General features: G+C 49.2%; 1 protein-coding gene across 1 annotated transcript in view; it reads left to right on the forward strand.

Annotated features, from left to right (window-relative positions):
• The window catches only part of TDRP (testis development related protein), an 81,445-nt gene extending 55,271 nt beyond the window's left edge, over window positions 1–26,174 (forward strand). Inside the window, exons 6-7 of the mRNA XM_026508519.4 lie at window positions 22,323–22,426; window positions 23,796–26,174. Of these exons, the coding sequence (XP_026364304.3) occupies window positions 22,323–22,426; window positions 23,796–24,141 (450 nt within the window). The 3' untranslated portion in view covers window positions 24,142–26,174. The remainder of the gene's footprint in view (window positions 1–22,322; window positions 22,427–23,795) is intronic.
• The last annotated feature ends 1,276 nt before the right edge of the window (window positions 26,175–27,450 follow it).

Below are 27,450 nucleotides of genomic sequence, written 5' to 3' on the forward strand. Positions count from 1 at the left end.
CTGGTATTTATTCTTCTTTTAAATGTTTGGTAGGATTCAGTTGTGAATACATCTGGCCCTGTGCTTTTTTTTTAGGGTAGCTTTTAGATTACTAAATTCGGTTTCTCGCTTGTTATAGATCTATTCAGATTTTTTGTTTTCTCTCAAGTCAGTTTTGGTAGCACGTATGTGTAGGGATTTCATCTGTGTTATATAATTTGTTGTACAGTTGTTCAGAGTTCCTTTATTATTCTTATTTTTGTGAAGTCAGTAATAATGTCCTCTCGTTCATTCCTGATTCTAGTAATTTGAATCTTCTCTCTTTTTTCTCTTCTTTGGTCAGTCTAAAGATTTGTCAATTTTGCTGATCTTTTTAAAGAACCAGCTTTTGTTTTCATTGATTTCTCCATTGTTATTTGTTCTCTTTGATTGATTTCTGCTTTAATCTTTTTTATTTCCTTCCTTCCGCTTTGTGTTAGGTTATTTTGTTTTGTTTTGTTTCGTTTTTTCCCCAGTGGAAGTTTAGGTTATTGATTTGAAGTCTTTGTTACATTGAAGGTTAAACATTTTCCTGTAAGCACTGCTTTAGCTGTATCCCATAAGTTTGGGTATGTTGTGTCTTGTCTGTAATTTATTTCAAACTATTTTTGGTTTCCCTTTTCAGTTCTTGTTTGACTCACTGGTTGTTTGGCAATGTGTTGTTTAATGTCCATGTATTTGTGAGTTTTTCCTGCTATTGATTTCCAATTTCATACCACTGTTGGCAAAGAACAAGAACCTACTCAGAATGATTTCATCCTATTATTTTTCTTAAAGATTTTATGTATTTGAGAGAGAGCTTTATTTATTTGAGAGAGTGCAAGTGTGTGCAGGTGGGGGGAGGGGCCGAGGGAGAGGGAGAAGCAGACTTCCCGCTGAGCAGAGGGCCCGCCATTGGGCTCAATCCCAGGACCTTGAGATCATGATTTAAGTGTAAGGCAGACGCTTAATCCACTGAACCAGACAGGTGCCCCTGATTTCGTCCTATTAAATGTATTGAGATTTGTTTTAGGCCTGGTGTATGTTCTGTCTTGAACACTAGTCCCTCTGCACTTGAGAGGAGTGTGTATTTTATTGTTTGATGGAATGTTTTATAGATACATATTTTGTTTGATGGAATGTTTTATAGATACATTAGTTCTAGTTAGTTTGTAGTGGTTGCCATGTCTTCCGTTGCTTAGCTTCTGTGTAGTGGTATTCCTTATCGATAGTGGCATATCTTTTATTGTTGGGTTGTCTAGTTCTCCCTTTATTATTTCTCCCATTTTTGCTGCTTGTTTTTGTTCTGTTAGTATGAATCTTTATGTCTTCCTGATGGTAATCCAGTTACCATTATGAACCTTCTCTTTATCTTTAGTAACTTTTGAAATGTTAATGTCTATCCACTGATACAACCCTCCAGCTTTTGTGGTTCCTGTTTGTATGACCTCTCTTTGCCCTTCCTTTTACTTTAATCTCTTTTTATCTTTGAATTTAGGGTGTGTCTCCTGTAGGCCACCTTTAGTTGGATCAGTTTTTAAAATCCAGGATGACAGTCGCTGCCTCTCTGATTGGATTATTTAATGGTTTACAGTAATGGAGCATTGTGCTGTAGCAACTTTCTACCTGCCATTTTACATTTTTTCTAGGTCTTCTGTCTGTTTTGCTTCTCTGTTCCTCTTCGGGCTCTTTCTTTGCATTGTGTATATTTTCTCATGTAACATTTTAATTTCTTCCTAACAGTAGTCCTTTTTTAGCCCAGTACAGTTTTCTCCCACCCATGTCTTTAATGCTGTTTTTGGCAAATGCATTATACATGCATTGTATCTGTATTTATTATAGGCCAGTAGTACATTATATGCATATTATTGTCTACACTCTTTTTTAAGTTGGTTGTGAGAAGAAAGAAAAATAGGCATTTTTTTTTTAAACATTTTATTTATTTGACAGAGAGCGCAGGAGCAGGGGGAGAGGCAGAGGGAGAGGAAGCGGCAGACTCCCGGCTGAGCAGGGAGCCTGATTCGGGCTTGATCCCAAAACCCTGGGATCATGACCTGAGCTGAAGGCAGCCCCTTAACTGACTGAGCCACCTGGTGCCCCAGAAAAACAGGCATTTATACTGTGTTTTATGTACAATTAAACAATGGTCCCTACCAGTGCTCTGTTGTTTCATGTGGATTTGCTCACTGTGTTACTTGCTTTCAGCTTGAAGGACTTCCTTTAGTGTTTCTTGTAAGGCAACGAATTCTTTCAAACTTGTTTATCTGGTTTATTTCATCTTTCTTTTTGAAAGGTAGCTTTGTTGGATTTAGGATTTTTGTTTGACAGTTTTGGTTGAGCTCTTTGAATATGTTATCTCAGTGGAGACCTCCATTATGGCCTCCATTGTTTTTTCTGAGAGTTCATCTTACTAGAGTTTCCTTGGTAAGTGACTGATCACTTTTTTTCTTGTAGTTTTCAAGATGCTCTCTTGTCTTTGTGTGGTGTAATAAAAAAATGTATGTGGTCTTTGCCCCTGATTCCTAGCACAGAGATTCTCAAATCCTTGGCATTTCCTCAGTGTTCGGAGTTTTTGTTATGCTAGCGAAGTGACTGAAGATGGGGGATGCTTACCAGAAAGGGCAGGCCTGTGATTAGAGGCTTGAGGTTTTCAGCCCCCTCACCTCCAGGGAAGGGAGAAGGCCAGAGGCTGAGTTCTAGCCTCTGGCCAGTGATTTAATCAGTGATGCCTACAGGATGAAACTCCTATCAAAACTTTGAACACAAGGCTTAGTGGAGCCCTGTGGCTGGTGAACACACTGATGTGCTGGGGTGGGGGAGTGAGGAGCTGACCCCGACTCCCTTAAGGAGGCAGGGAGGCTCTCCATTGCCTCCCAAGCTTCCTGCTGTCTCCTGCCGGGGTGTTGCTGAGCTGTTTCCTTATAATATAACTGTAAGGGCAGTGCTCTCCTTCCTTCTGTGAGGTTTTCTTTCAGTTACTGAACCCGAAGGGATTGTGCGAAGCCCTGAATTTATACTATGCCAGCAGAAGTGCTCCGGGCCTGGGACGCCTGAAATCAGGCCGGTGTCTGACGTCAGGTCAGTCTTGAGGAGGAATGAGCCTTCCCAGGAGACGAACTCCCAGTGGTTAGTGTTAGAATTGTATTGTGGTAAACCAGTTGGTGGGTGAAACAACACTCTGATTTTCTTTTACACTGTGTGTGTGTGTGTGTGTGTGTGTGTGTGTGTGTGTGTATCTCTGTGTTCATCCTACCTGTAGTTTGTTAAGCTTCCTGGATGTCCTGATTTTTGGTATTCGGTGAATTTGGGAAATGTTCTATAGTTTCTTTGGCTATTTTCTTACTAATTTCTTTCTTCTCCTGATGCTTCTATTTCGTATGTGTTGGCATCTCACATCTCTCTTGGGCTCTTCATTTCTCTTCATTCTCGTTCTCTCTGGTTTTGGCTGGCATCTTCAAGTTCCGTAATTTGTTATTCTCCACATTCAGACGTGCTGCTGAGACCCTCCAGTACATTTTTATTTCCTTCATTGTACTTCTCAACTTCAGCGTTTCCATCTGATTCTTTTTGATCATGTCTGCTCTTCACTGGTGTCTTCTCTGTGCAACCTTGCCATTTACTTCTTTCGTGGTGTTTTCCTTCGGTGTTAAGAAAACATATTTATTTATAACAGCTATTTTGTCGCGGTGGTGGTGTTAATTATATTTATTTATAGTGGCTGTTTTGTAGTGGTGGTGGTGTTAATTATATTTATTTATAGTGGCCGTTTTGTAGTGGTGGTGGTGTTAAAACCGACATCTGGGTGCTCTCACAGACATTTTGTGTTTACTTTTTTTCTGGTGTATGGGTCATGCTTTTTTTTGGCTGCTTCAGAATTTTTTGTTGGAAAGTGGATATTTTAATTTTTAAAACAGGATTAATATAATATATTGGTTTCAGGTATACAATGAATAATTTGACATCTGTATGTATTGTAAAATGATCACTACAATATATATATACAGTTAGGAAATCCTTTTTTGTTGTGGTGAGAACCACAAGAGTATACCACATGGTATTATTAACTACTGTCACTGTGCTGTACATTGTATCTCCATGATTTATTTATTTTATAACTGAAAATTGTTCTTTTGACCATTGTCACTCATTTTGCACCCCCTTCCCCAGCCCCTGGTAGCCATCAATCTATTCTTTGTATGTAGGAGCTTGGTGTGTGTGTGTGTGTGTGTGTGTGTGTTAAGATTATACATAGGAGGAGATAAGGTGTGTTTGTCTTTCTCTGACTTACTTCACGCAGGGTAATGCCCTCAAGGTCCATCTGTGTTTCCTTTTTTTATGGCTGAGTAGTAGTCCATTATTTACACACACACACACACACACACACACACACACACTCTCTTTCTTTTTCCATTTATCTTCTGTTAGACACTTAGGTTGTTTCCATGTCCTGGGTATTTACGTGAATAATGCTGCCGTGAGCATGGGCGTACAGATGTCTTTTTGAGTTGGTGTTTTCATTTTCTGTGTATAAATAGCCAGAAGTGGAATTACCGAATCCCGTGGTAGCTGTTTTTAACCTTCTGAGGAGCCTCCATGCTGTTGTCCACAGTGGCTGCACCAACTTGCACTCCCACCAACAGTGCACGAGGGCTCCTTTTCCTCCGCACCCTTAACCAACACTTGTTATCTCTTATCTTTTTGGTATCTTGAGCATGGCTTGAGGTGGTGTCTGTGGTTTTGGTTCGCAGCTCCCTGAGGGTGATAGTGTTGAGCGCCTTTCCAGGGTCCGTTGCCCATCCGGATGTCATCTTGGGAGAAAAGTCTATTCCAGTCCTCTGCCCATTTTTTAATTGGATTGTTTTTTGGCTGTTGGTTTGTATGAGTTCTTTTATATATTTTAGATATTGGCCCTTTATCAGGCAAAAGATCTGCAAATATTTTCTCTCATTTGGTAAGGTGCCTTTTCATTTTGTTAATAGTTTCGTTTGCTGTGCAGAAGCTTGTAGCCTGATGTAGTCCTGCTTGTTGATTTTTGCTTTTATTGCCTTTGTTCTTTCTTCTAGGAATTTATGATTTCAGGTCTTATGTTCATGTCTTTACTCCATTTAGAGTTTATTTTTAAGGGTGGTGTAGGACAGGGGTCCAGTTTGATTCTTTTGCATGTAGCTGTTCAGTTTTCCCAGCGCCATTTGTGAAGAGACTGACGTCCCCAGTTTCTTTGGTTCCTGTGTTCTAGGTTCCTTTGTCATGAAATTGATCTTGCCCATGTGGGTTTATTTCTGGGCTCCCTGTTCTGTTGGTCTGTGTGTCTGTGTTTATGTCCGTATCGTACTGTTTTGATGATCACAGCTTTGTGATAGAGCTTGACAACAGGGAGTACGAGGGCTCTGCTTTGTTCTTTTTCAGGATTGCTTTGGCAATTCGGGGTCTTCTGAGGTTCCATGCAAATTTTGGGATTGTTCTGTTTTTGTTTAGAAACTGGACATTCAAAATACTGTGTTGTAGCAACTCTGAGTACTGTCTTTCCATTCCACCCCGTTACTGTGTTACTATTTTTGCTTTTTTGTTTAATGACTAGCTGGATTATTTAGTGACGTGTCTCATGCCTCCACTTCCGTTGTTCAGCGTCTGATGTCGCCTCCCAGGGAGTCCCAGCTGTGGGCACGCCCACATCACCTTCTCTTTCCTGACGACAGCCAGCTGGTAAACTCCACTAATTCCCGCTGATTGCTCTTGTTACTTTTAAAATATGCTGGGTATGAATTTCTCTACAAACCAGTCCAGTCAAACCGGCTCCTTTGAGGGAATCATTTTCGAGGTTCCTGTGTGATAATTCTCCGAGTGTAAGGCGCCCCTTCTCGGTTTATTCTCTGTTTTTTCCGCACGCTAGCGGATTGGATTATTTACACACATGCACACATACACACATACACACACCAGCCTGCATCACCGTCCCTGACTGAGCGCACCCTTAGGGTTACATTTCTCCTTGCTCTGCTGCGAGTGAAGTCAGCCCCTGGGGGAGTGAGCCTCTGGTCCGTAGCTGCTGCGCCCCGCTCTGTGGGTGGCCTGCTTCTGTCCCAGGTGAAACCTCTGAGCCAGGGCTCTGGAGATGGAGGTGGACGCATGACAGGCTTCTCTCTGAGTGGCTCCTTTACTCTAGGAGCGGAGTGCTTGCTGGGGTGCGCAGATGCCTGGGGTCCTCTCAGCTTGCTCCTCCCCGTGTGTAACTGTCACCCCGTGGACCAGGCACGGTGGTGAGGGCCCAGGATTCCCAGTGATCCATACCCACGGTAAGCCTCTGTCCCCTGAGTGGGCGCTGGATGGAAGAAAGGGGCCCCGTCTCTCCAGGGAATTAGCCTCAGGATGAGAAATGCTGAGGTCCTGCTTCCCTGGGAGCTGCTGGCTGTGGTGGTGGCTGTGGCTGTCTCGAGGGGCAAGGACACAGCGGTCATGGTTCAAATACCGCAGAGGCTCATCTTCTGTAGATGGTGTGAATTTCTGAATTTTCAAATATTCGTAGATTTTCTTAAGTAGATTTTCTTTTAAAGTAGATTTCTTCATTTACAGTTTGTCCTTAGGAGCATTTCCAGAGGCTTTAAGTAGTTGTTCTTTGTTTGGGTTTGGGTTTTAGGGGGAGTGAGTCTTCAGAGCTCCTCATGCTCGAGTTGGAAGGTGATTCTTGCTTTCCTTTTTAAAGCCCCGCTTAAGTAGCTTCCAGACGTGAGGACTGCGTGTGTGCACGCGCACGCGGACAGTGTCGGAGTGACGACCCTGGTGTCTTCTCTGTTACTCATGTTGCTCCTTTCTTGGTGTAAGTAAAAATCTCCTTCTTATAATAGAAGTGTTTAATACAGTAAATTTTCTCAAGAGGAGTTTTCAGGGGAGAGGGTGCATGGTGTGGGGGTGGTGTGAATTCTGCTGTCGTGGGTGCTGTCTTAGCCTGTAGGGGAGGGACTGCGGAGGAGAAGTCAGGTGTCAGGCTGGCATGTGGGGGCCCCTGCTGTTGTCACCGGGGTGCGGCGGCCCCCCTGATCTGAGGCTGGCACCCCTCCTTGACGGTCAGTGCTGAAACCATTTGTTCAAGTCAGTGGTTGGGATTGCTGCCACTTGGTGTGTTCGTGTGTGTCGAGTAATTTTCAGAAGGAATGAATGATGGCTTGAGTGAGGGCACAGGGTCTTTTTTTCCTTTATTGACTCTATTTCTGCCTTTTATGTATACGCATTTACCGTTTAAGTTCAGTTTTACAGCAGTAACGTAGGACACCGCTGTGATTTATAAACAGTAGTGACGGCTTTGGTCTGTTTCATGTGTTTCTTTTGGCATCTTTATACAATTTGGAATTCTCATTTGACATTTTGTACGGCTACCTTTTTATGACTATTTTTGGTGGTACGATTGCAAATACGTAGAATTTTAGTGTCATTAATGATTGTATGATGATTATATGATTAGCTTCTCATCCAGCTGTGGAGTGGGGGATAGCATCTAACATTTCTTGCAGCATTCTGGACTCTTCTTATCCTACACAATGGATAAGAAAATAAAGCGCAGGGAGAAAACAGGGTAGTGTTTCGTTTGGCCATTTTGCTTTTCCTGAGCACCCTTTGTCAGGAGATCTACACGCTGCTGGGGCTCACGGGTGCCCCTCTGGTCGCTCTGAGAGTTGGGCTGCCTGCAGGAGTGGGGTGAAGGCGGGGGCAGTGGTGCTGCTCACACTTGGCCCCTGCACTCCAGAGCCCTGTGGGGAAGGCGGCGGCGGCGCTGTCAGAGGCGGGAAGGAGGGAAAACCGTGCCCGGCCTGCCGTCGGAGAAGCCAGCCCTCGGTGAGGTGTGTCCGTGACCGCCACGTGCCATGCGGAGCAGCCTTCTAGACGCCGGCCGAGCAAACAGTGCAAGCCCCACGCCACGCGGGGGAAAGCTGGAGTGTCACGTTCTTGAGCTGGCCGTATCCCTCTGCCGCTGCCTCATGTGACCGTGGAGGCGGAGGGCCTGGAAGAGGAGCTGAAGGCAGAGCAGACCCCTGGCCCACTGGCGCCCCGCGTGCCTTCGGGCGAAGCCGCCAGCGAGGCTCCAAGCGTCCCTGGCTGAGCCTGATGCCCTGAGGGCTGGTGGGGGGGCGGTGCGCGTACGTGCTGAGTCTTGCTCTGCGTGCTGTTGTGCACAAGTGTGGCCTTTGGGAATGATCTTGATTTCTTTTATTCTCGACCTGAGCCTCCTTGAAGTATCGATTATCTGATAAAGTCGGGTTTCATCTGCTTTTATGTATTCCCATTGCTGTGGTTGAAGGGGGAATTCAGAGACTTCATGTAGGAGTAGGTGGAATTTTCCATTGGTTTCTGGCAACATGTTAATTAAGTTCATCTGCCTGAAATATTTCTAGTAAAAAAAAAAACCCGTATTTTGGATTTTGGTTGGCAAAGTAATGGACTCCTTCTCTTCATTGGGATTGTTTTTTCTGGTTCCTTACAAACAAGTTTTAAGCATCTTTGTCCTTGTCTGTTGTGTCTCTGTAACACAGTACCAAGAACCAGGGGGCTTAGGATGCAGAGATGAATTCGCAGTTAACATGCTTTCTCAGAGTTGTGGTGAGGCCTCTCTCCAGGCTGCAGACTTCTTGCCGTGGCTGTGCCTCCCGTGGCAGTGTGTCTCCGTTACCAGGGCACGAACCTCCGTCGTGGCAGCTCCAGCCTCATGAACTCCTCCCCCCGAAGGCCCCACCTCTGAGCACCCTCACGTCGGGGGTTAGGATCCCAACATGTGAACTTTGCGGGGCACAGACCTTCGGACCATAGTGGCCTTCGTCACCGCACAGCAGTATTCCTCCCCCTGGGAGACGCTCCGGCCCTGAGTTCTGCAGGAGGGCCGGCGTAAGGAGCGCTGAGCGACAGGTGTGCGTGGACTTGTGCGGCACATGTAATGCCTGCAGGAATCGTGGCTTTCAGTACCTGTGGAACAAGAGTCTCTGTCCCCAGGGAGGCTACTGCCAGCTGCTTCCCACGTGTGGTCCCTCGCTGTGTGGGCAGGCGCTCCCCATGCGTGAGCCATGTGTCTGGTTTCATTAGGCATACACGATTAGATCGAGTTACGAGCGATAGTGTTTACATCAATTGAATATTAGTCGTCACTTAAGAAGGTTAGTTTTCATTTCCACGAAATACTTTGTTAAACAGTGTGGGAGGTAAAAATCCTTTTTTCCGCACTCTCCACATTCTCCTTGCTCTAAGTAATCAGCACTGTCCATGTAGGACCAGTCATTTGTCTCAAATAGATGTTGTAAAGGACATAAGGGAGACGTTCCTAGGGATGGGATATGGTTAAAAATGCTGCCTCAAAGCTCTGAATGAATTATTACTAACTTTAGTTTCCAGAATGTGCATAAGCAGAGAACCCCAGTTGATTTGTCTTAATGAATGGTCTTCTTTCGAGTGCCGGTTTTTGGTGTGCCAGAGTTTAAACGGTACCAAGGCCTTTAAGTTCATTGTTCTGAAATGTCAAGGGCAGAGTATGAAGAAATGGGTTAGCTCCGAGTGTAGACTGGCCACACTGACAGGCGTTGACAGGCCATGTGTGCCTGAAGAGATGCGCTTTTCCTCCTGATAGCGTGTGGGTGTTGGACGCAGAAGGTTTAAGGTGGTGGACTGAGTGTGTGTGTTGGTTTGGGATTCTCTGCAGGGCCCCCGAATTCAGTTCTCTGACTAGATGCCCCTCGTGCTTGCTGAAGAGATCTCCGCTCGCTTGGTAGATAAATGTATGAGGGACCCTGCTTTCTCTCACTGTGTGCTGGCTTCAGGACTCTTAATATAAAACACGTCATTGCTATATCCCAAGAAAGAGAACTAAAGACAAAAAGGAACATGTCGCCCCAAATGCAGTGTTTCAGCCTGTCTGAGGAAACGCGAGGAGCCCCACTGTGGGTGCTGGCAGACCAGGCCCGTGCATGTTTCACAGCCACTGCAGGGAGACCGTCTTCTGGCGGTTCGTGCCTGGGTCTGACAGCTGAGCAGAACCCAGGGAGAAACAGGAAAGCTGTTTACAGGACCAGAAGGTCAGCAGACAACACAGATTCCTTTGAGTTTTGAAGGCCACACGTTGTCTCTTAGGGGCCTTTGTTTTTGTATCTCTGCCACCATCATTAAACTTGCAGAGATAACCTGAGAGGGCCGGGCTGAGACAGGTCACCATCTTCTCCTGCAAACAAGAAATTACTTCTGTATTCAGAAGATTCTTGCTTTTCCCATTGTTTTACCCATTTTTCTACTTAACTGTTTTTATTTCTTTTTTTAAATAAAATCCTTTATGTTGAAGTCTGGAATTTTTTAGAACTTTTCATTTTAATTCCAGTATAGTTAGCATACAGGGTGGTGTTAGTTTCAGGTGTTCAAGATAGTGATTCCACACTTGCGTACGTCACCTGGTGCTCACCACGTGCAACACGCACAGTCCCTGATCTCCCTGTTCCCCCCGGCCCCCGGTCCCCTGCGCTCTGAGACCCGCGGTGTGCTCTCTGTAGTTCCCAGGCTGGTTCTTGCTTGGCCTCCTCTTTCTTTTTTCCCCTTTCCTCATTTGTTTCTTAAATTCCACATATGAGTGAAATTATATGGTATTTGTCTTTCTCTGACTTATTCCACTTAGCATACTGCTCTCTAGTTCCACCCATGTCATTGCAAATGGCAAGATTTCATTCTTTTTGATGGTACAATAATATTCCACGGTGTGTATACGACATCTTTATCCATTCGTCTGTCTGTGGACACTTGGGCTACTTCCATAGCTTGGCAATTGGAAATAATGCTGCTATAAACATAGGGGTACATATATCCTTTTTTAAGTTTTTAAATTTTTATGTGTTTATTTGAGAGAGAGAACATGAACAGGGGGAGGGGCGGGGGCAGAGGAAGAAGCAGTCTCCCCACTGAGCAGGGAGCCAGATGTGGGACTCAATCCCAGGACCCTGAGATCATGACCTGAGCCTGTGGCAGATGCTTCACTGACGGAGTCACCCAGGCGCCCCCACATACCCTTTTGAATTAGTGTTTTTGTATCTTTTGGATAAATACCTAGTAGTGCAGTTGCTGGATCGTAGGGTAGCTCAGTTTTCAACTTTTTGAGGCACCACCATGCTATTTTCCAGTGTGGCTGCGCCAGCTTGCATTCCCACCAACAATTCCCCTTTCTCCACATCCGCACCAACACCTGTCATTTCCTGTGCCGTTGATTTTAGCCATTCTGACCGGTGTGAGGTGGTCTCTCATTGTGGTTTTGATTTGCATTTCCCTGATGCTGAGTGATACGGAGCATCTTTTCATGGGTCTGTTGGCCGTCTGGATGTCTTCTTTGTAGAAATGCCTATTCACGTCGTCTGCCCATTTTTAATCGGATTGTTTTTGGGTGGTGAGTTGTAGAAATTCTTTTTTTTCCCCTAAGATTTTATTTATTTGACAGAGACAGCCAGCGAGAGTGGGAACACAAGTAGGGGGAGTGGGAGAGGAGGAAGCAGGCTCCCAGCAGGGAGCCCGATGCGGGGCTCGATCTCAGGACACCAGGGTCACGCCCTGAGCCAAAGGCAGACACTTAACGACTGAGCCACCCAGGCGCCCCGAGTTGTAGAAATTCTTACTGTGTGTTGGATACTAACCCTTTATCAGATATGTTATTTGCAAATATATTCTCTCATTCTGTAGGTTGTCTTTTATTTGTTGACTGTTTCCTTTGCTGTGCAGAAGATTTTATTTTTTTATTTTATTTTTATTTTATTTTTTTTAAAGATTTTATTTATTTAACACAGATAGAGACAGCCAGCGAGAGAGGGAACACAAGCAGGGGGAGTGGGAGAGGAAGAGGCAGGCTCATAGCGGAGGAGCCTGATGTGGGGCTCGATCCCACAACGCCGGGATCACGCCCTGAGCCGAAGGCAGACGCTTAACCGCTGTGCCACCCAGGCGCCCCAGAAGATTTTATTTTGATGAAGTCCCAGTAGTTCATTTTTGCGTTTGTTTCCCTTGCCTTAGGAATATATCTGGAACGGAGTTTCTATGGCTGATGTCAGAGAAATTATTGCCTGTGCTCTCTACGAGGACTTTTATGGTTTTGGGTCTAATATTTAGGTCTTTAATCCATTTTGAGTTTATTTTCGTGTATGGGGAAAGAGAATGGTCCAGTTTCATTCTTTTGCATGTGGCTGTCCAGTTTTCCCAACACCATTTGTTGAAGAGACCGTCTTTTTTCCTTTGGATATACATTCCTGCTTTGTCAAAGATTAGTTGGCCATATAGCTGTGGGTTCATTTCTGGGGTCTCTATTTTGTTCTGTTGATCTATGTGTCTGTTTTTGTGCCAGTACCATGCTGTCTTGATGATCACAGCTCTGTAATGTAACTTGAAGTCCAGAATTGTGATGCCACCAGATTTGGGGTTGTTTTTTCAGCATTCTGGCTTTTTGGGGCCTTTTCTGCTTCTATACAAATTTTAGGATTGTTCTAGTTCTGTGAAAAACGCTGTTGGTATTTTGATAGGGATTGCATTAATTCTGTAGATTGCTCTGGGTAGTATAGACATTTTAAATAATAGTTCTTCTTCCAACCCATGAGCATGGAATGTCTTTTCATTTCTTTGTGTCATTTTTCCCCCCTTTCATCTGTGTTTTATAGTTTTCAGAGTACAGGCCTTTCACCTGTTTGGTTAGGTTTATTCCTAGGTATCTTATTATTTTGGGTGTAGTTGTCAGTGGGATTTTCTTAATTTCTCTTTCTGCCGCTTCATTGTTGGTGTGTAGAAATGCAGCAGCTTTAAGTGTGTTTATTTTGTATCCTGCGACTTACCTGAATTCGTTTCCTTAGTTCTGAAAGTTTTTTTGGTGGAGTATTGCAGTTTTTTACATGTAGTATCATGTCACCTGCCAGTACTAAACGTTTGACTTCTTCCTTGTCAGTTTGGATGCCTCTTATTTCTTTCTGTTGTCTGATGGCTGTGACTAGGAATCATTGGATTTTTTATCATTATATGTGGCAGTTGTTCCTAATATTTTGCTTCCTTGCTTTTTGTGTTTCAATTCAAAAAGAACTCTAAAGTTACAATTAAAAGAAGCATCGCCCCGCTTGTTCCCTCCCCTCCCGAATGTATCACTTTTAATGTTCGAAGCTGTTTCGGAGTTTGGTGCTCGCTCTGCATGCTGTGGAGTAAGCGCTCTGTAGAGACGGGCACACTGTGCCAGCGGTCTCCCTGCCCTGGCCTTTGAGAGCTGAGCCCTTGGAGGAGGAGCTCCTTCCCACGGGCGGGAAGGGCACAGCGTCGTAGACGCGGCTATTTTCCCGTAGCGTGTCCTGCTCTGGCCTCTGCTGCCGCGCACGCGCAGAGGTGTCGGCGCCGCTCTTGCTCTGCTCCTGGAGACGGTCTGTCTCGGCAGCTGTGATGCATGTGCCTCTGTGCTTCCCGTCAGCACGCTGCCCTTTTGTCCCCGTCTTGTGGGCTTGAAAAGAGGTTTTGCTCTGAGCCAGGGGTGCTCCTGCAGGTGACGCTCCCTGTCTGCTCCGTTCTGGGCTGTTCCGCACCGTCCTCTCATTTCTCATGACACTTGTGTCAGATGCACTAGTATCTCGACCCTGTCTCGCAGTTGGGTTTTCATTTGTTCCATTCTACACGTCTCTCTGTTGCACTTGGCGTCTCTTCAGTAACACCTGGTCTCCTTTCTGTGGCCTGCTCTGCATTTTGACTGGCCCCGGCCACTCCGCCCTGGCCCCGTCTTCCCGGCTTTCCTGTCCCTCCAGGGCCAAGAGGACCGGCCGCACGGAGGGCCCAGCCTGTCCTTTGCCCTTCCGGGCCTTCTGAGCGTCCCTGCCCGGGTGGCGCGTGCAGCCGTCTTTCTTGCATGTTCCCGCAAGCGCCCCTTGTCCGCGGGGGCAGCCAGAGCTGAGGCCACCGGGCCCTCCCTCCCGGCAGGAGTCCACCTGCGATGTAAGGTGACTGGAGTCCTGTTGCGTGCCTCTGGAACGGGGCCAGGTTATCGCCCCCGGAGAGAACCGCGGGCAGTGCGGCCTTTGTGGCTCAGACGAGGAGTGACAGGGTACGAAAGGAGGGGACTACTCCCCAGGGGAGCCCACACGCTAGCGCTACAGGCTGGGTGTCTGTGCCCCCTCCAGTTATTGTTGAAACCTAACCCCCAACGGCATGGTTCGGCCAGGGGGCTTGGGGAGGAGAGGCCGTGACGGTGGGGCCTCCGTGACGGGTCCATACCGAAGAGACACCGTCTGTGAACCAGGAGGAGGTAGACCCTCACCCGACCCCGGACCCCCCCCCAGAACTGTGAGAATGAAATGTGGGTTCAGCCACCCCATCTGTGGTATGTTTTTTATAACTGCCTAAACTAAGACACACACATAAAATTTAAAATGTGCTAAAGGAAGGCCGGTGAATCTCTAATTTCTGTCTTCCAGCCACCCGGTTCTTTTCTTCGGGTCTGTCTGCATAGAAGGGCACGTCTCCCAGAGAGATGTGAATGTACAGACTTGGGAACACTTCACGCAGACTGTTAACATGAATATCTACTCGTAAACACGGACGTGTAGTCCACACATAAGCGGGCATGCAGCTACGCACACAGGGGCCAGCACGCAGTGGGGATTCGGATTTGTGCGCGCGTCTCGCTGGCAGCTTCGTTTCGGGGCCACACGGCCCGGCCTTGTTAGGCTCGGGCCCCGACGTCCCCCACTCTGTCTCGCCGAGCCCTATGCAGGTGGGCGTCAGGTGGGGGAAGTCAGGGTGCGTCTTCTTGTGCTTGGCTCTGAGTCCTGGACGTCTCTCTCCCCTTCTGTCCACATGGATAATCCCGAGGGGACTGGTCCATGGTCGGGATACGGAAAGGAAGAGCTGGGAACACTGGAGCGAGTGACCCGATGGGCACATCCCTGCAGTGTCGCTGGCGGTTGATGGCAGACGTTTGTCGTGTGTTAGGAACACCTATACGTGTGTGTGGCTGTGAGCGAGTGCAGCTGCCATGTTGTGCACGTGAGAACAAGCGGCCGAGGGCAGGAGGTCACCTTGAGGTGCAGGTTCCCCGCCGAGGGCCCCTGCGTGGGGCACAGCTGTACAGAATGTGATTTTCAGAGCAAACTGCATCATGTGCTGTTGCTTCTCTGCTTTAAGGAGTCTCTGGAGCTTCTCGCTTGTGCCAGCTTAATAGGGGAGAACGGTCTGTGGGGCGGATACACACTGCGCCTCGCCCGAAGAGGCCTGTGGTTCCCAGGGCCGCCTCTGTCCTGTGGACTTGGCGGAGGCCCGCTGTGCTCCTGGCATCTCGGGAAGGCTGTATTCTCCAGGAACGGAGCAGTGCTCCTGCCTCACTTTGGATGGAGGGGAAATCGCAGGGACGGGGCAGGCCAGTGTCACACTTACCAGAACCCAAGGACCCAGGGGCATTGCTGCTCCAGTTCAGCCACATGCCCTCAGTGGCGCATAGGGCTGCTCGTCACCGTACTGCCTTTGTGTCATCTGAATGGCCTTTTGGGTGACAGTTTGAACAGGCAGTGCCCAGGATTGTGCTGCCCCTCTTGCCGTCAGTGCCGGCCCAGGGCGCCCTGTAGCAGAAAGGCCGGTCACCCCCTCCCCCGGGCCCGGTGCAGCGTCTCGGTTTCTGTGACAGCAGCAGTGGGACCATAGCCCTCTATGGCCTTTCCAAGGCACGTGCTCTGTGGGTGCTGAGTGTACCATGAGAACTGTCCCCGTGTCCTGATGACTCAGTTCTGTAAGAGGGCCAGGCACCTGACAGTTGGAACTGGAGCCCTGAACTGGGTTATGAAATCCGTTTTCTCCAGGATTACCAATTTTTCAATAACTTCAGAGTGGCTAGACGTTAAGACTGTTGTGAGTTCTAAAATTTAGAGTGGTCTGAAAAAAAATGAGGCTTTTTAGATTGTATCGTAATTGAAACCCTTGGCCTGGCTGTGGCTCTGTCCGCTGCTCCTCTGAGACACAGCAGACTCTGCTGTCCCCACTGGGACACTCCGGAGCGGGGTAACTGTTGTCTCCACCGTCCTCAGCAGGGCAGGGATGGCGGTGGCCGGGGCTGGTGCTGGGGAGAGGCTCCAGGGAACTTCCCGTCGCCTTTTGTTGCCAGGACACACACCGCAACCCTTCCTTGCATTCGAAAGCGCTTCTGCAGGAAATCCTGGACTTGTGCTCCGCTGGGACAGAGGGCGGGGCCCCGGGGTTTCTCGTGCGCTCAACTCTTTGCCCTCTACACAAGGAGATGCATGCAGGGTGCAAGCGATTATAGGGGTGAGACAGTCCCGTGCACCAGATCACACACTGCATCGCACACCTCAGACCTCGTGAGATAAACTGAAATGCTGACCTTGAACTCTGCCACCACATCATCCGTGAGATAGGTGGCTTCCTATAAACATTGGGATACCTAGCCTACCAAAGATTTTTAATTTTCTCCCCTGACCTATGAACTTAAATACCTTTAAAAAGTACACACATTAAATGGCTTTTATAAAGTATTGACCTGAGTATTGACATTACACAGCATCTGGACTGGACCAGCGCCCACAGCTCTGTGGCGTTCACGGAACCGACCAGAATGCTGTGCTCCCTGCACTAGTTTCTGTTTTTCAGAGGCATTTTGGTATTATATTCCCTTTGTCCTCATCATTGAAATGCTGTGGCTCATTCGTCACCATTCAGCTTTGATATGATTTTTCTTGCTGTGGTAAAATCTGTGTTTTGTTTAAAGATTTTATTTATTGGAGAGAAAGAGGGTGTGTACAGGTGAGAGCGAGCAGAGGCAGAGGGAGAAGCACACTCCCCACTGAGCAGGAAGCCGGATGCAGGACTCTCAGTCTGCATGTGTCTTTATGTCCCAGGACCCCGGGATCATGACCTGAGCCGAAGGCAGCTGCTTCACCGGCTGAGCTCCCCGGCGCCCCCCTCCTCTAATCTTTACCATTTCCTTCGTTCTGCCGACTTTGGGCTCAGTCTGTTCTTTCTGTAGGGCCTTGAGGCATAGTGTTACGTTGTTTACCTGAGATCTTGTTTCTGTAGGAATTTCCCTCTTAGAACAGCTTTTGCTGCATCCCACATGTTTTTGTATTTTGTTTTCCGTTTTTGTCTCAGGATTTTTTATTTTCCCTTTAATATCTTCTTTGATTCAAATGTTCATTTAGAAGAATGTTTTTCAATTTCCAGGCATTCCTGAATTACCCGTTTTCCTCCTTCATTCATTTCTAGTTTTACACCCTTGTGGTCAGAGAAGACCCGCCACACGTGCCTGAAGAGTGTGTCGCACTGTTCTCAGAACACTCTGTGTGTGTCTGCTGGGTTAGTCTGAGTATTCAGATCCCGTTTCCTTACCGATGCTTTGTCTGGATGACCCCTGTTGACGGTGGGGCGTTAAATTCCCCACTACTGCTGTATCAGTTTATTTTTCCTTCCAGCTCCGTTAGTTTTTGCTTAATGTGCACAGGTGCTCTGATGTTGGGAGCATAAATATTTACAATTGTCATGTCTTCTTGATGGATTGGCCCCTTTATTATCATGTAATGACCTTCTTTGTCTCTTTTTACCATTTTTAAGGTCTATTTTGTTTGATCTGAAGATAGCTACTCCTACTTTTTTTGGTTACCATTTGTTTGAAATCTTTTTCCATACCTTCTATCTCAGTCTACATGTGTCTTTATGACTAAAGTGAATCTCTTGTAGGCAGCACATCTTTGGATCTTGTATTTTTATTTATTCAGTTACTGTATGTTTTTTGATTGGAGAATTTGATTTTTTTATATTTAAATGTTGGTAGATAAGGACTTAACTATTGTCATTTTCTTGATTGTTCTCTGGCTGTTTTATAGACACATTGTTCCTTGCTTTTTATCTTGCCCTTTTTTTTTTTTTTTTTGTATTTTGATGTCTTTTGGTATCAGTATGCTTAACTTTTTAGAATGTTCTTTTGTGTAATCACTACAGGTTTTTCCCTGTAGTTATCATGAGGATTTTGTAAAACAGTTTACTGATTACTTCAGTAGTGTTCCTCAACTTGCCACTTTTACTTCCCCTCCCTCTCACATTGTAGGTTGTTGAGGCTACAGTTTACGTATTTCTTATATTGTGTATCCAATGACAGAATGTTATAGTTAGGTTATTTTTACTGTTTTTTAATCTTTAAAGTTTTAAGTGAATTACGTACCACTATGACTATATTACAGAATTGAGCAACTATAAATTTACTTTTACCAGTGAGTGTTACATTCCCTTCTCATGTTTTTATGATGTTAATTGGCATTTTGTTACTTCCGCCTAGAAGACTCCTTTTAGCGTTTTATGGAGGGCAGGCCTAGTGGCTGTGAGCTCCTTCCAATTTTGTTTATTTAAAGAAAGTGTTTATCTCCCCTCATTTCTGAAGGACAGCTGTGCCAGGTATAGAATTCCTGGTTAACAGGGTTTTGTCTGTAAATACTTTGAATACATCATCCCATCGTTTCCTGGCCCCAAGAGTTTGTGGTGAGAAATTACCCCATGTAAGGTTGGTTCCTTAGATGTAACTTGTCTGGTTTCTCTTGTTTCTCTCAAAGTTCTCTCTTTGTCTTTGACAATGTAATTACAGTGTACCTCTAGCCGTCTTCACGTTCAGCCTGTTTGAGGTCCCCTGGGCCTTGTGGGTCTGGATGTCCATTTCTGTCCCCAGGTTTGGAAGCTTTCAGTCATTACTGCTTTAAATATACTTCGTCTCTTTCTCTTCTCCAGGAATTCCCATAATGTGGGAATAATTCTCATAGGCTTTCTTCATGCGTTTTTCTTTTTGCTCTTCTAGTTGGATAATTTCAAAGGTCACTCACTCTTTTTCTGCATTGTCAGGTCAGCTGTTGAAGCTCTTGAATTTTTCTCCTCAGGGATTATTCAGTTCTAGAATTTCTGGGTTATTTCATGTTTCTTTTTCTTCATTTTACTTTTCATTTTGCTTGTGCATTAAGAGCGTTACTCTGAATTTTCTGTGTGACCGTTCATAGATATCCATTTGTATGTTGTACTCAGAGCTTGGAATCTCGTGGGGCCAGTGGAACATGTGCTCGAGGGCGTGTTTTGGATTTTGTGCTGTCTCCAAATGTCATCTGGCCTCTGAACGTATTTGGTGAGGAGGCACTTCTACTAAGTTGCTCTAGCAGAAAGAATTTTGGTCACTTACGGATGATTTCACAGCTTTTTCCTCATGGGGCATGAAGTGAGGTGCAGCTGAGGTCTGGGCAAAAGGGACACCTTGTTCTGTGCTGAAGCTCATTTTCTCATTTCTGCAGTCTTGGGTACCACTCGGGCTATAGAACATCATTTTGTCTTCGTTTTTCTGGCTGTCATGTCTCCCTGAACCTAACCTTAGTTGTAAAGAACTCTGAAGCCCCGATCCTGTGTCTCCAGGAAGCGCTGGGCCTGTTTCACCTTTGGTGGTGTGTCCTGCCCCCAGACGGGACAAAGATGCCCCGTCTAGACACAGCATCCCAGGAGAAGCTCAGGTCCTTGTGAGCAGACCCAGTCCTGGCATCCTTCAGAAGGGCGTTTGGGATGGTGGCTCCCCTGAGGTCAGGGCCGGCTGGGACCTGTGGGGTGACTGCGGTCGTGTCCGAGTGCGTCTGTGATGTTCCCTCGGGCCCTTCCTGGCACAAGAGGCAGAGCCTGTTGGGCGTGTGTAACGCGTGTTCAGGACCAGAGTCGAGATCGGAGACGGCCCCCTCCAGGCCAAGCACGGGTCTGCCCCTGGTGTCATGGGGACTCACTGCGGGACTCCTCTGCTTTGTGTGTGTCTCTGCTGCCATTTATCATCTTATCGCTGTTGTTTTGTGTGACTTCCGCCTCTTCTAATAACTCCCCTTCCCGGAGAGAGTGTTGCTCACTTGTTCTGCTCACGTGTGGTGCCTCCGAGGCTGTGTCACAGCCGTGACCCTGGACGTGTGCTGCCGGGAGCCTCGCCCTCCTGTCAGCTGGCGGCTGTCCCCGGGCGCCGTGTCACCGTGTCACGGGGCGGCGAGGTGGGGGTGAAGGCTGGGCGTGTACGGTACGAAGTGGGCCGTGTGAGGCCGATTTGGGTCTGAGACAGGCTCGCGGACTCTTCCACACGGTGGTGGGCGGACCCGGAGGGAAGCGCGCCACGTGCTGCGGGTGCGCGCGTGCCCCCTCCCCGGGCTGCGGTCGTTGGTGCGTCTGCGGGTCACGTGAGCGGGAACGGGCCGGGAGGCACTGGGCGGCCGGCGCGGCGGAGGCCCGCGTGCAGAGTGCGGGGAGGGCAGCGCGTTCCGCGTGCGGAGGTCCGTACTCCCCAGACTGGCGGTGTCGGGCGCTTCTCCGGCAGTTGTTCGCTACCGTGTGGGGGAGGCGCATCGGCCCCTCGGCTGCGGCTCCTCCCCGACGTCTTACTGAGAAACAGTGGACACCGTGGCCGGACGGCACGATGGCGTGATTGACGCCTGCTGTGAAGTGATCCCCACGACCCGTTCCGCTGACATTCATCCTCTCAGAAACACTTCTGCTTGTGGTGAGAGTCCCTGGGGTCCTCTCTTCCCGCGTCCCGTCTGCCACGCTCCATCGCAGCTGTCGTGCGTCTGCACACCCCAGGGCTGGTTTCTCTGCGGCTGGAAGTTGGCCTCTTTGGACCGCCTTCCTTCCGTGCCTTCCCCGTACCTCCTGCAACGCCAACTGCAGTTCTTTGGGGAGGACTTGAGTATTTGGGTGCATGAGAGCAGACGGTAGTGATCTTCCTGTGATTGGCACCGCCGTCTCCGCCGGGAGGAGCCCTCGTTGTTTGTGGCGAAGAGCCGTGTGCGTGCCCCGCACCCTTCCGCTCCCCGGTCTGGGCTGCAGCGAGTGCAGCTCTGCGTCCTCACCTGTGAGGCCCCCCCAGGCGGCTCCCGCGCCCCCGGCTAGCGCGTGCTGCCCCACTTCCGTCCGAGCTGCCTTCGCCTCTCAGGAGCCGTCAGAGGACGTCTGTGGCTTGTGGTCTCACAGGCGATTGCCCCCAGAAATGCTGTGAATGGTCAAAGTGAACGGTGTCCAACCCCACGTGGCGCGCATGCTCGGAGCAGCCGCAGGGTCGGGGTGGGGCGGCCGCTGAGGGACCCGGACCCGGGGCAGGATGTGACGGGAAAGAACCTCGGCCCTTCGGGAGACCCCGTGTCCTGGCCTCCTGCACCCAGCGAAACGTGTCTGACAAGTCTGGAACGTCCGGGGAGGCGCCTGTGAGCACCCGGCTTCAGGGGAGGCCCGACTGGGGGGAGAGACGGACAATTCACCGCTGGGAACTGCGTGAACACCCAGGAAGCGAATGAGTGTCCATGAGAACGCGGGGCGGCAGGAGGGCCTGGGACTGCACGGCCGTGCTGCTGAGATGTGGTCCCTGGCACGTGGGGGTCCCCCAGGCCGGCCAGCGCCTGCCGGGAGCAGGGGAACCAGGTCCCGCAGCAGAGCCCCTGGAAAGACGTGGCCTCGCCCGACGGGCTCATCAGGGAGGCCGCTGTGGGATCCTGGGGCCCTGGCAGAGGTGCTGGACCCTCGCGCCCTGACGCCCACCCCCGGCTCCTGTGTGCTGAGCGGACGTCCGTCCTCCTCTTCTCCCTGGGCTGTTTCAGCCACGGCCGCGTGAGCACTGCCGTCCCTGGCCTCGAAGGGCCACGGGCCCCAGCTGTGCCGCGTCTTGTGCGACCCGGTCTCCGGGCGTCCCGCCTTGCCGGCTGCTCCCCCTCGGCGCCCCCGCTCTCGAGTCTGTCTGTGTCCATAGGGTGGCGCGGCAGGCTCCTGAGACCGCGGACTGGGCCGGGCCTGCTCCGGTCGGGACCGCAGGGCACCGGGCTGCCTGCAGCAGCTGACCCTGGCTCTCGGGCCACCCGGCGGCCCAGTGAGCCGGCTCCTGTGGCGTCAGACTCTCAGGCGGATGCCAGCGCCGTCGCGCAGCCTCCCGGTCCAGTTTCCGGGGTTGCTTTAGGTCGTGTTACGTGTTTAACATTTCGGACTATTACACTCTCCTCCAGCCCCTTCTCTCCCTCACAAAAAAAGTAAAGCCATCCAGGCCCAGCTGTGCGACCCTGGAAACTGAGTGAGTTCGCCGGGCAGGCATCAGGCCCAGGGCCCTTCCTTTCCCTCCGTTCCTTCCTTAATGCAGACCTTGGGATCTGCGCAGAGCCAGACACAGCCTGACGTGTGGGACTTCCCGTCTGGCTCGGGCCCCCAGCCTGTTCGGAGCACGGGGAGCTGGGGACGGCGCTCTTGCTCACTTGAGGCTCCACGGTGACTGGATCCAGAACTGTCTTCTGTTTCTTTCCTCTGTCAGAGTTGATCTTTTTCTAACCTTTTAGGTTCAGGGAGCAAGTTTCCGAGGTTGGAAAGAAGTAACTTCTCTGTTTAATAAAGACGATGAACAGCACCTGCTGGAAAGATGCAAATCCCCCAAGTCCAAAGGGTAAGTCTCCGTGGGGCCCAGCGGGAGGTGCGAGGAGGCGGACGGGAGGTGAGAGGACAGAAACGCCTTGTGCTCATTTTGATGCTGTGGAAACAGAAGAAAGAGAGAGAGAAAGATGCGCTTCTGGGAGAAGGTCACAGGGGTAGCCGCCGCAAGCACCTTGAGAGCTTATGGGAGGAACGAAAGAAGGTTTCCCAGACCAACACTTGAACTCAATTGGAAATTGCACTCGGCCTTCAAGCAGCTTGCCATGTGTGAGATGTTTACTAACTGCAGAAAATCAAGGGGCAGAAAACGTTAAAAATGCAAAGGATTGGTGAACTGTAAAAGATTTTAGAAAATTGCATATATTTAAACTGATATATTGCTGTTTATTATAAACAGAATTTTAAAAAGTAGATTTAAACATGGAAAGATAAGTCAGAACTGAGTGGGATTGCCAGTGGCATGTTTGATGGGAGGTGAGCCTCAGTGGGCCTGGCCACAATGAGCTGCTGTGTGGGCCAAGGGCACCCAGACAGCCCTGCTTCAGCCCCATGGCGGGGATGCCTCCTTACTATTCCCTGCCCTCCCCCCCACGGAGGGCTGTGGGCCGGGGTCCCTGGGGTCAGCATCTGCAGGGTCCCTCTGTCCAGTGCATGGAACTCTAGGGGGTGCGGCCTGGGCTGTGGGTGCACCATGGTGCCCCAGGGATGCCCCTGCCCTCGGGCTGGCATGACAGCAGCCTGTCTCCAGCCCCCTGGTGTCCGAGTCTTGTTTGTGTTCAGCAAATTAGCCACTCACTTCTTCTGACTAGCATGCTCTATGTGTATGTGAATAGCTGTTGGAAATGGATTTGATAAATGGAATATTTATCCTCATATTTCTTAATTTGGACTCTGCATTTCCTGTTATCTACTTTGCTCAAGTATTTCCTTGTATGAAAACTAGCTCTTTGGGGCTCTGGGTGGTGCAGCGGTTAAGCATCTGCCTTCAGCTCAGGGCGTGATCCCGGCGTTACGGGATCGAGCCCCACATCGGGCTCCTCCGCTATGAGCCTGCTTCTTCCTCTCCCACTCCCCTTGCTTGTGTTCCCTCTCTCGCTGTCACTATCTCTGCCAAATAAATAAATAAAATCTTAAAAAAAAAAAAAGAAAACTAGCTCTTTGTGTATAGCCAAGTGTGGTACCTTAAAATACAGCTTTCACAGTTTCATTAATATGCAGTGACTAACTTTTCTTTACTAATTTTAATTAAAATTTATATTATAGATTTGTGTTCATGTTCTAAATGACTTAAACTTTTAAAAAGAGTGTTAGGTGTATACAGTGGACACTAATTGCCCTGAGATCACTGGGTCACCAACACTCGGCTGTCTTGTCTCCCACAGAACTAACTTACGGTTAAGAGAAGAGTTGAAGACAGAGAAGAAGTCTGGGTTTTGGGACAATTTGGTTTTAAAACAGACTATTCAGTCTAAGAAACCAGATGAGATTGAAGGTTGGGAGCCTCCAACACTTGCTCTTGAAGATGTGACGGCTGACGCAGGTGACACAGCGAGTGGCCGTCCCCCTCGGCCAGGCTGGGAGGAGGACGGCAAGGGCTGCAGCAAGTACAGCAGCCTGGCAAGCTCAGGGAACAGCTCCCGCTGGAGCCTCCGGTCGGCCGGGAAGCTGGTTGGCATCAGACGGCAGAGCAGAGGCCACCTGACGGACAACTGGGAGGAGCTGGAGTGACCATCCGGCCCCACTGCAGACCAGAGAGGTGCACACACCTGAGCGTTCCCAAACCCCAACTCCTAACGTGGCCCCTGTGTCTTCTCTCTCTCTGTGCAGGTCTGAGAGTTTGCTGTCTCATGCTGTGTTTGTCCATATGTCCGCGGGTCCTCTGGTCTTTCCCGTGTGGACGAGAGCAGAGCACCTTCTCTGGCTGCCCGCATCGGGCCGTTCCTCCCCGCGGGCTGACGGAGGAGAGCCCCAGCACGCTGGGAAACATCTGCGCCCTCTAATCCCAGCATTTCTGGATGTGGTCCCGTGAGCTGTGCCCTGCTGTCCTCCCCTGTGTGCCCTGTCCCCACCGTGCCCCCCGTGTCCTGCATGTGGTATCCGTGTGTGTGTCTGACACTCGACTGTAGTGGCAGGGCCGGGCCCTCCTGTTCTCAGAAGCCCGTGATCCAGCTGTGAAACCAATCTTCCAAAGGTTATGTTGTGTTCAACCTGGCAAATTAAACTTTTTCTCATCGTAAATACCAGGAAAGCAAAGGTTACATGTGATGCAGCATGAAATGCCACTCTCCGCAAAGCATCTTCATCTCTTGCGCTGGGAAGAGGAGTCTCCGTGTCCACGGAGGATGGGGACAGTGGTTCTTACTGTAGGGTTCATCTTACTCGTTCTGAACTTCGACGCTTTGATCTTCATGATCTTCTGAAAACGTGCTGTTCTGTGATTGCAGGTTGAAGAGTACCATCAAGTGTGGACCAGGTTTAGCAACTTGATTCTCTGAATTGTTTTTGGAAAACACTAATTTGCTGATGGAGTTAAAACTGTATAAAATACTGCAAGTGCCTCTTTTCTATAACGTGCAGGTGTTTGGTTTCCAAACGGAGCCAGTTGCCGTGGCTGCTGCCGGACGCCGAGGAAGGACGGGCCGCGCACTGGGCACAGGGCTCCTTTGCAGGATGGCCGTGTCTGCAGGCGGCGCCCATGGCTGCCTGAGGCAATGGTGGTTTGGAAAGAAAGGCTTAGGGTTTTTTTGGTTAAAAACAAAAACCTCCAGTGACACTGTGCATACCTCTGGTGAGAAAACACAGTCCCCCAGTTGGCTCTGCGTGCACGTCCGTGCTGCACAGCGAACTCACCTGGGGGAACCCGCACAGGCCCGGTGGCAGGACTCCTGATGGTAACAGCGTCAGTCTGTCCTCCATCCATCCATCTGTCCGTCCATCTTTTTTTAATAGAACAAGAAGCTTACTTGACTGAGTTTTGAACGGGCGGCAAGTTTTAAGTGGCATGAAAATAAAAATCCGGTTTGTTAGAACCTTGAAATGGGGGGTGTGTCTGGTGATGCAGAGGGAAGCTGGTGGTTTTTGGTGTAACAAGTCCTCAGGGAAAGGGTTCAGGAGGTAGCGGTGGCCCTGCGGCCCCTGCAGCTGCACCCACGCTGGCTGTGACTTGGGCGCATGTGTCAGAGCCAGAGCTGAAGGCGCCGTGTCTGAGGCGCTGCGCGCGGGCGGAGCAGAGTCAGGACCCTGAGACCCGCTGCAGGTCGCTGCACTTGAGTGGCGACGCTAAGTGCCTGTAACTCACCTCCGTGCAGATCTGTGACGCAAGGCGGGCGACACTCGTTCATGATGCTGTTTCTCAAAATCTGAAGACAAAGCCAGATCGCGATTGGAATACGCACTGTAGATCACATTTTTCTTATCTGCAGAGATTCATGTAAAAATAAACTTTTTCTTCTGTCCTATCTAACTGAAAATAAGTATGTTTGCGGTTTTTAATATATTTATTGATGTGCTTTGGGAGAAAAGTATTTTTTCTTGATAGAATTTACCAAAGCAACTTTGTGTTCACGGGTTAATGAGAGAATGTGGTTTTTTGACGGGGTTTTTGTTTGCATTCTGTGAACACACGACTTCACTGTGTAAAGAGCGAGTGGTCTGTGCTCCTACTGTGGCTTATTTTGTAAAGGAAAGTGGCTTCTGAGAAGGTAGAATTCATTCTCAGTGCTGAGGTTTTAAAAAAATAAAAGTATTGTTCATTTCCTCTTTCGTTATTAGTTTGCATGGTTATTGGCATCGACTTTGAGGCGAATGCTAACGGTGACCTTAGTCACTGAAAGCTGATGGCACTTTTCTTGATGACACCTTAAACCTCATTTTAAAACGCAAACAATACACGTAGACTTTTTCATAAATAAATGACCAATTTCAACTGAAGTTTCTGGGATGTATCTTTTGCATATTCGAGAACCGCCTGCTCTCACCCTCAGTCTGTGAGGAACCAGGGGCGCGCCTGTGTTCTGGGCAGAGTTTATGGTTCAGGAATTTAGGGACGCACCCAGCTGAGAAACTGCGAGCATCCCGGCAACGGTTTTACTTAATCACATTTCTCTTTTAAAAAAAGGATCACCATCTCTTAGAAGGAAGTCTGTGAGGAACAGTGTCCTGTCCAGAGGAAACAGGTACATACCCCAGAAACTGGGGTCACTCGGGATCTTGGAGCACAGGTCCTTCGGGAAGGAGGCGGGGGGGGGGGGGGGAGGCACTGCGCTGCCGTCCTGTCCTCAGGGTCCTACCTCTGGAGTTTTCCTTGTCTCAAGGGAGAGCTATCCATGTCCTGTCACCAAGGAGGCCCGGGGACCCCCACCCTAGTCATCCACACCCTGCCTCACCTGCGGGGCTGCTTCCCCCAAACCCACCTGCGGAGTGGGGGTCCCTATGTGTCAGGGAGCTTTCTCCGCCTGCCCCTCCCAGGTTATTTCTAGCCACTTCCCAGTTTTCTGGTTTTTATGCTGCTTCCTCAGTGGGGATTTCTTGGCCTGGGCAGAAAAGGACAGAAGACCAGCAGGCAGGGCGCTATTTAGGAAGCTTTGAAGATTAATTGGCTAAGACAATTTCTCTAACTTTGTGATCCTTTAAAACAAATGTTCAAAATCACCCATTGGGTGAGGAGCTGAATGCTACGGTGGGCTCCAGGGGGAGCTGAGGCGGCATCTGCCTGACATTTCCTGAGGGATTCAGGGTGTTCCCAGGGGCCAGGGAGCCATCTGTCCCCAAGTTCTGGTCCCCTATGGCTGTGCCTGGCAGCTGGCCCTCACCCCCAGACCCCATGTGCTGGTTCCAGACGCTGGTTCACAGGAGCCGGGCAGTCCCGTAGGATCTGCTCCTGGGCCCAGCTTGGGCCTTCCTGATGCCCTGCTAGAATATCCTAAGTACAGGGGGTTCATGGGTGTGCCCCCCACCCTGTCCCCTGTGACCCCTGTGCCACCACCTTCACAGAAACCAGGGCTGAGGGTGTTTTGTGTCCTGGTCAAACTCCCCGGG

This window comes from Ursus arctos, unplaced genomic scaffold (genome assembly GCF_023065955.2).
Source record: "Ursus arctos isolate Adak ecotype North America unplaced genomic scaffold, UrsArc2.0 scaffold_27, whole genome shotgun sequence".
NCBI classification, from domain to species: Eukaryota; Metazoa; Chordata; class Mammalia; order Carnivora; family Ursidae; genus Ursus; species Ursus arctos.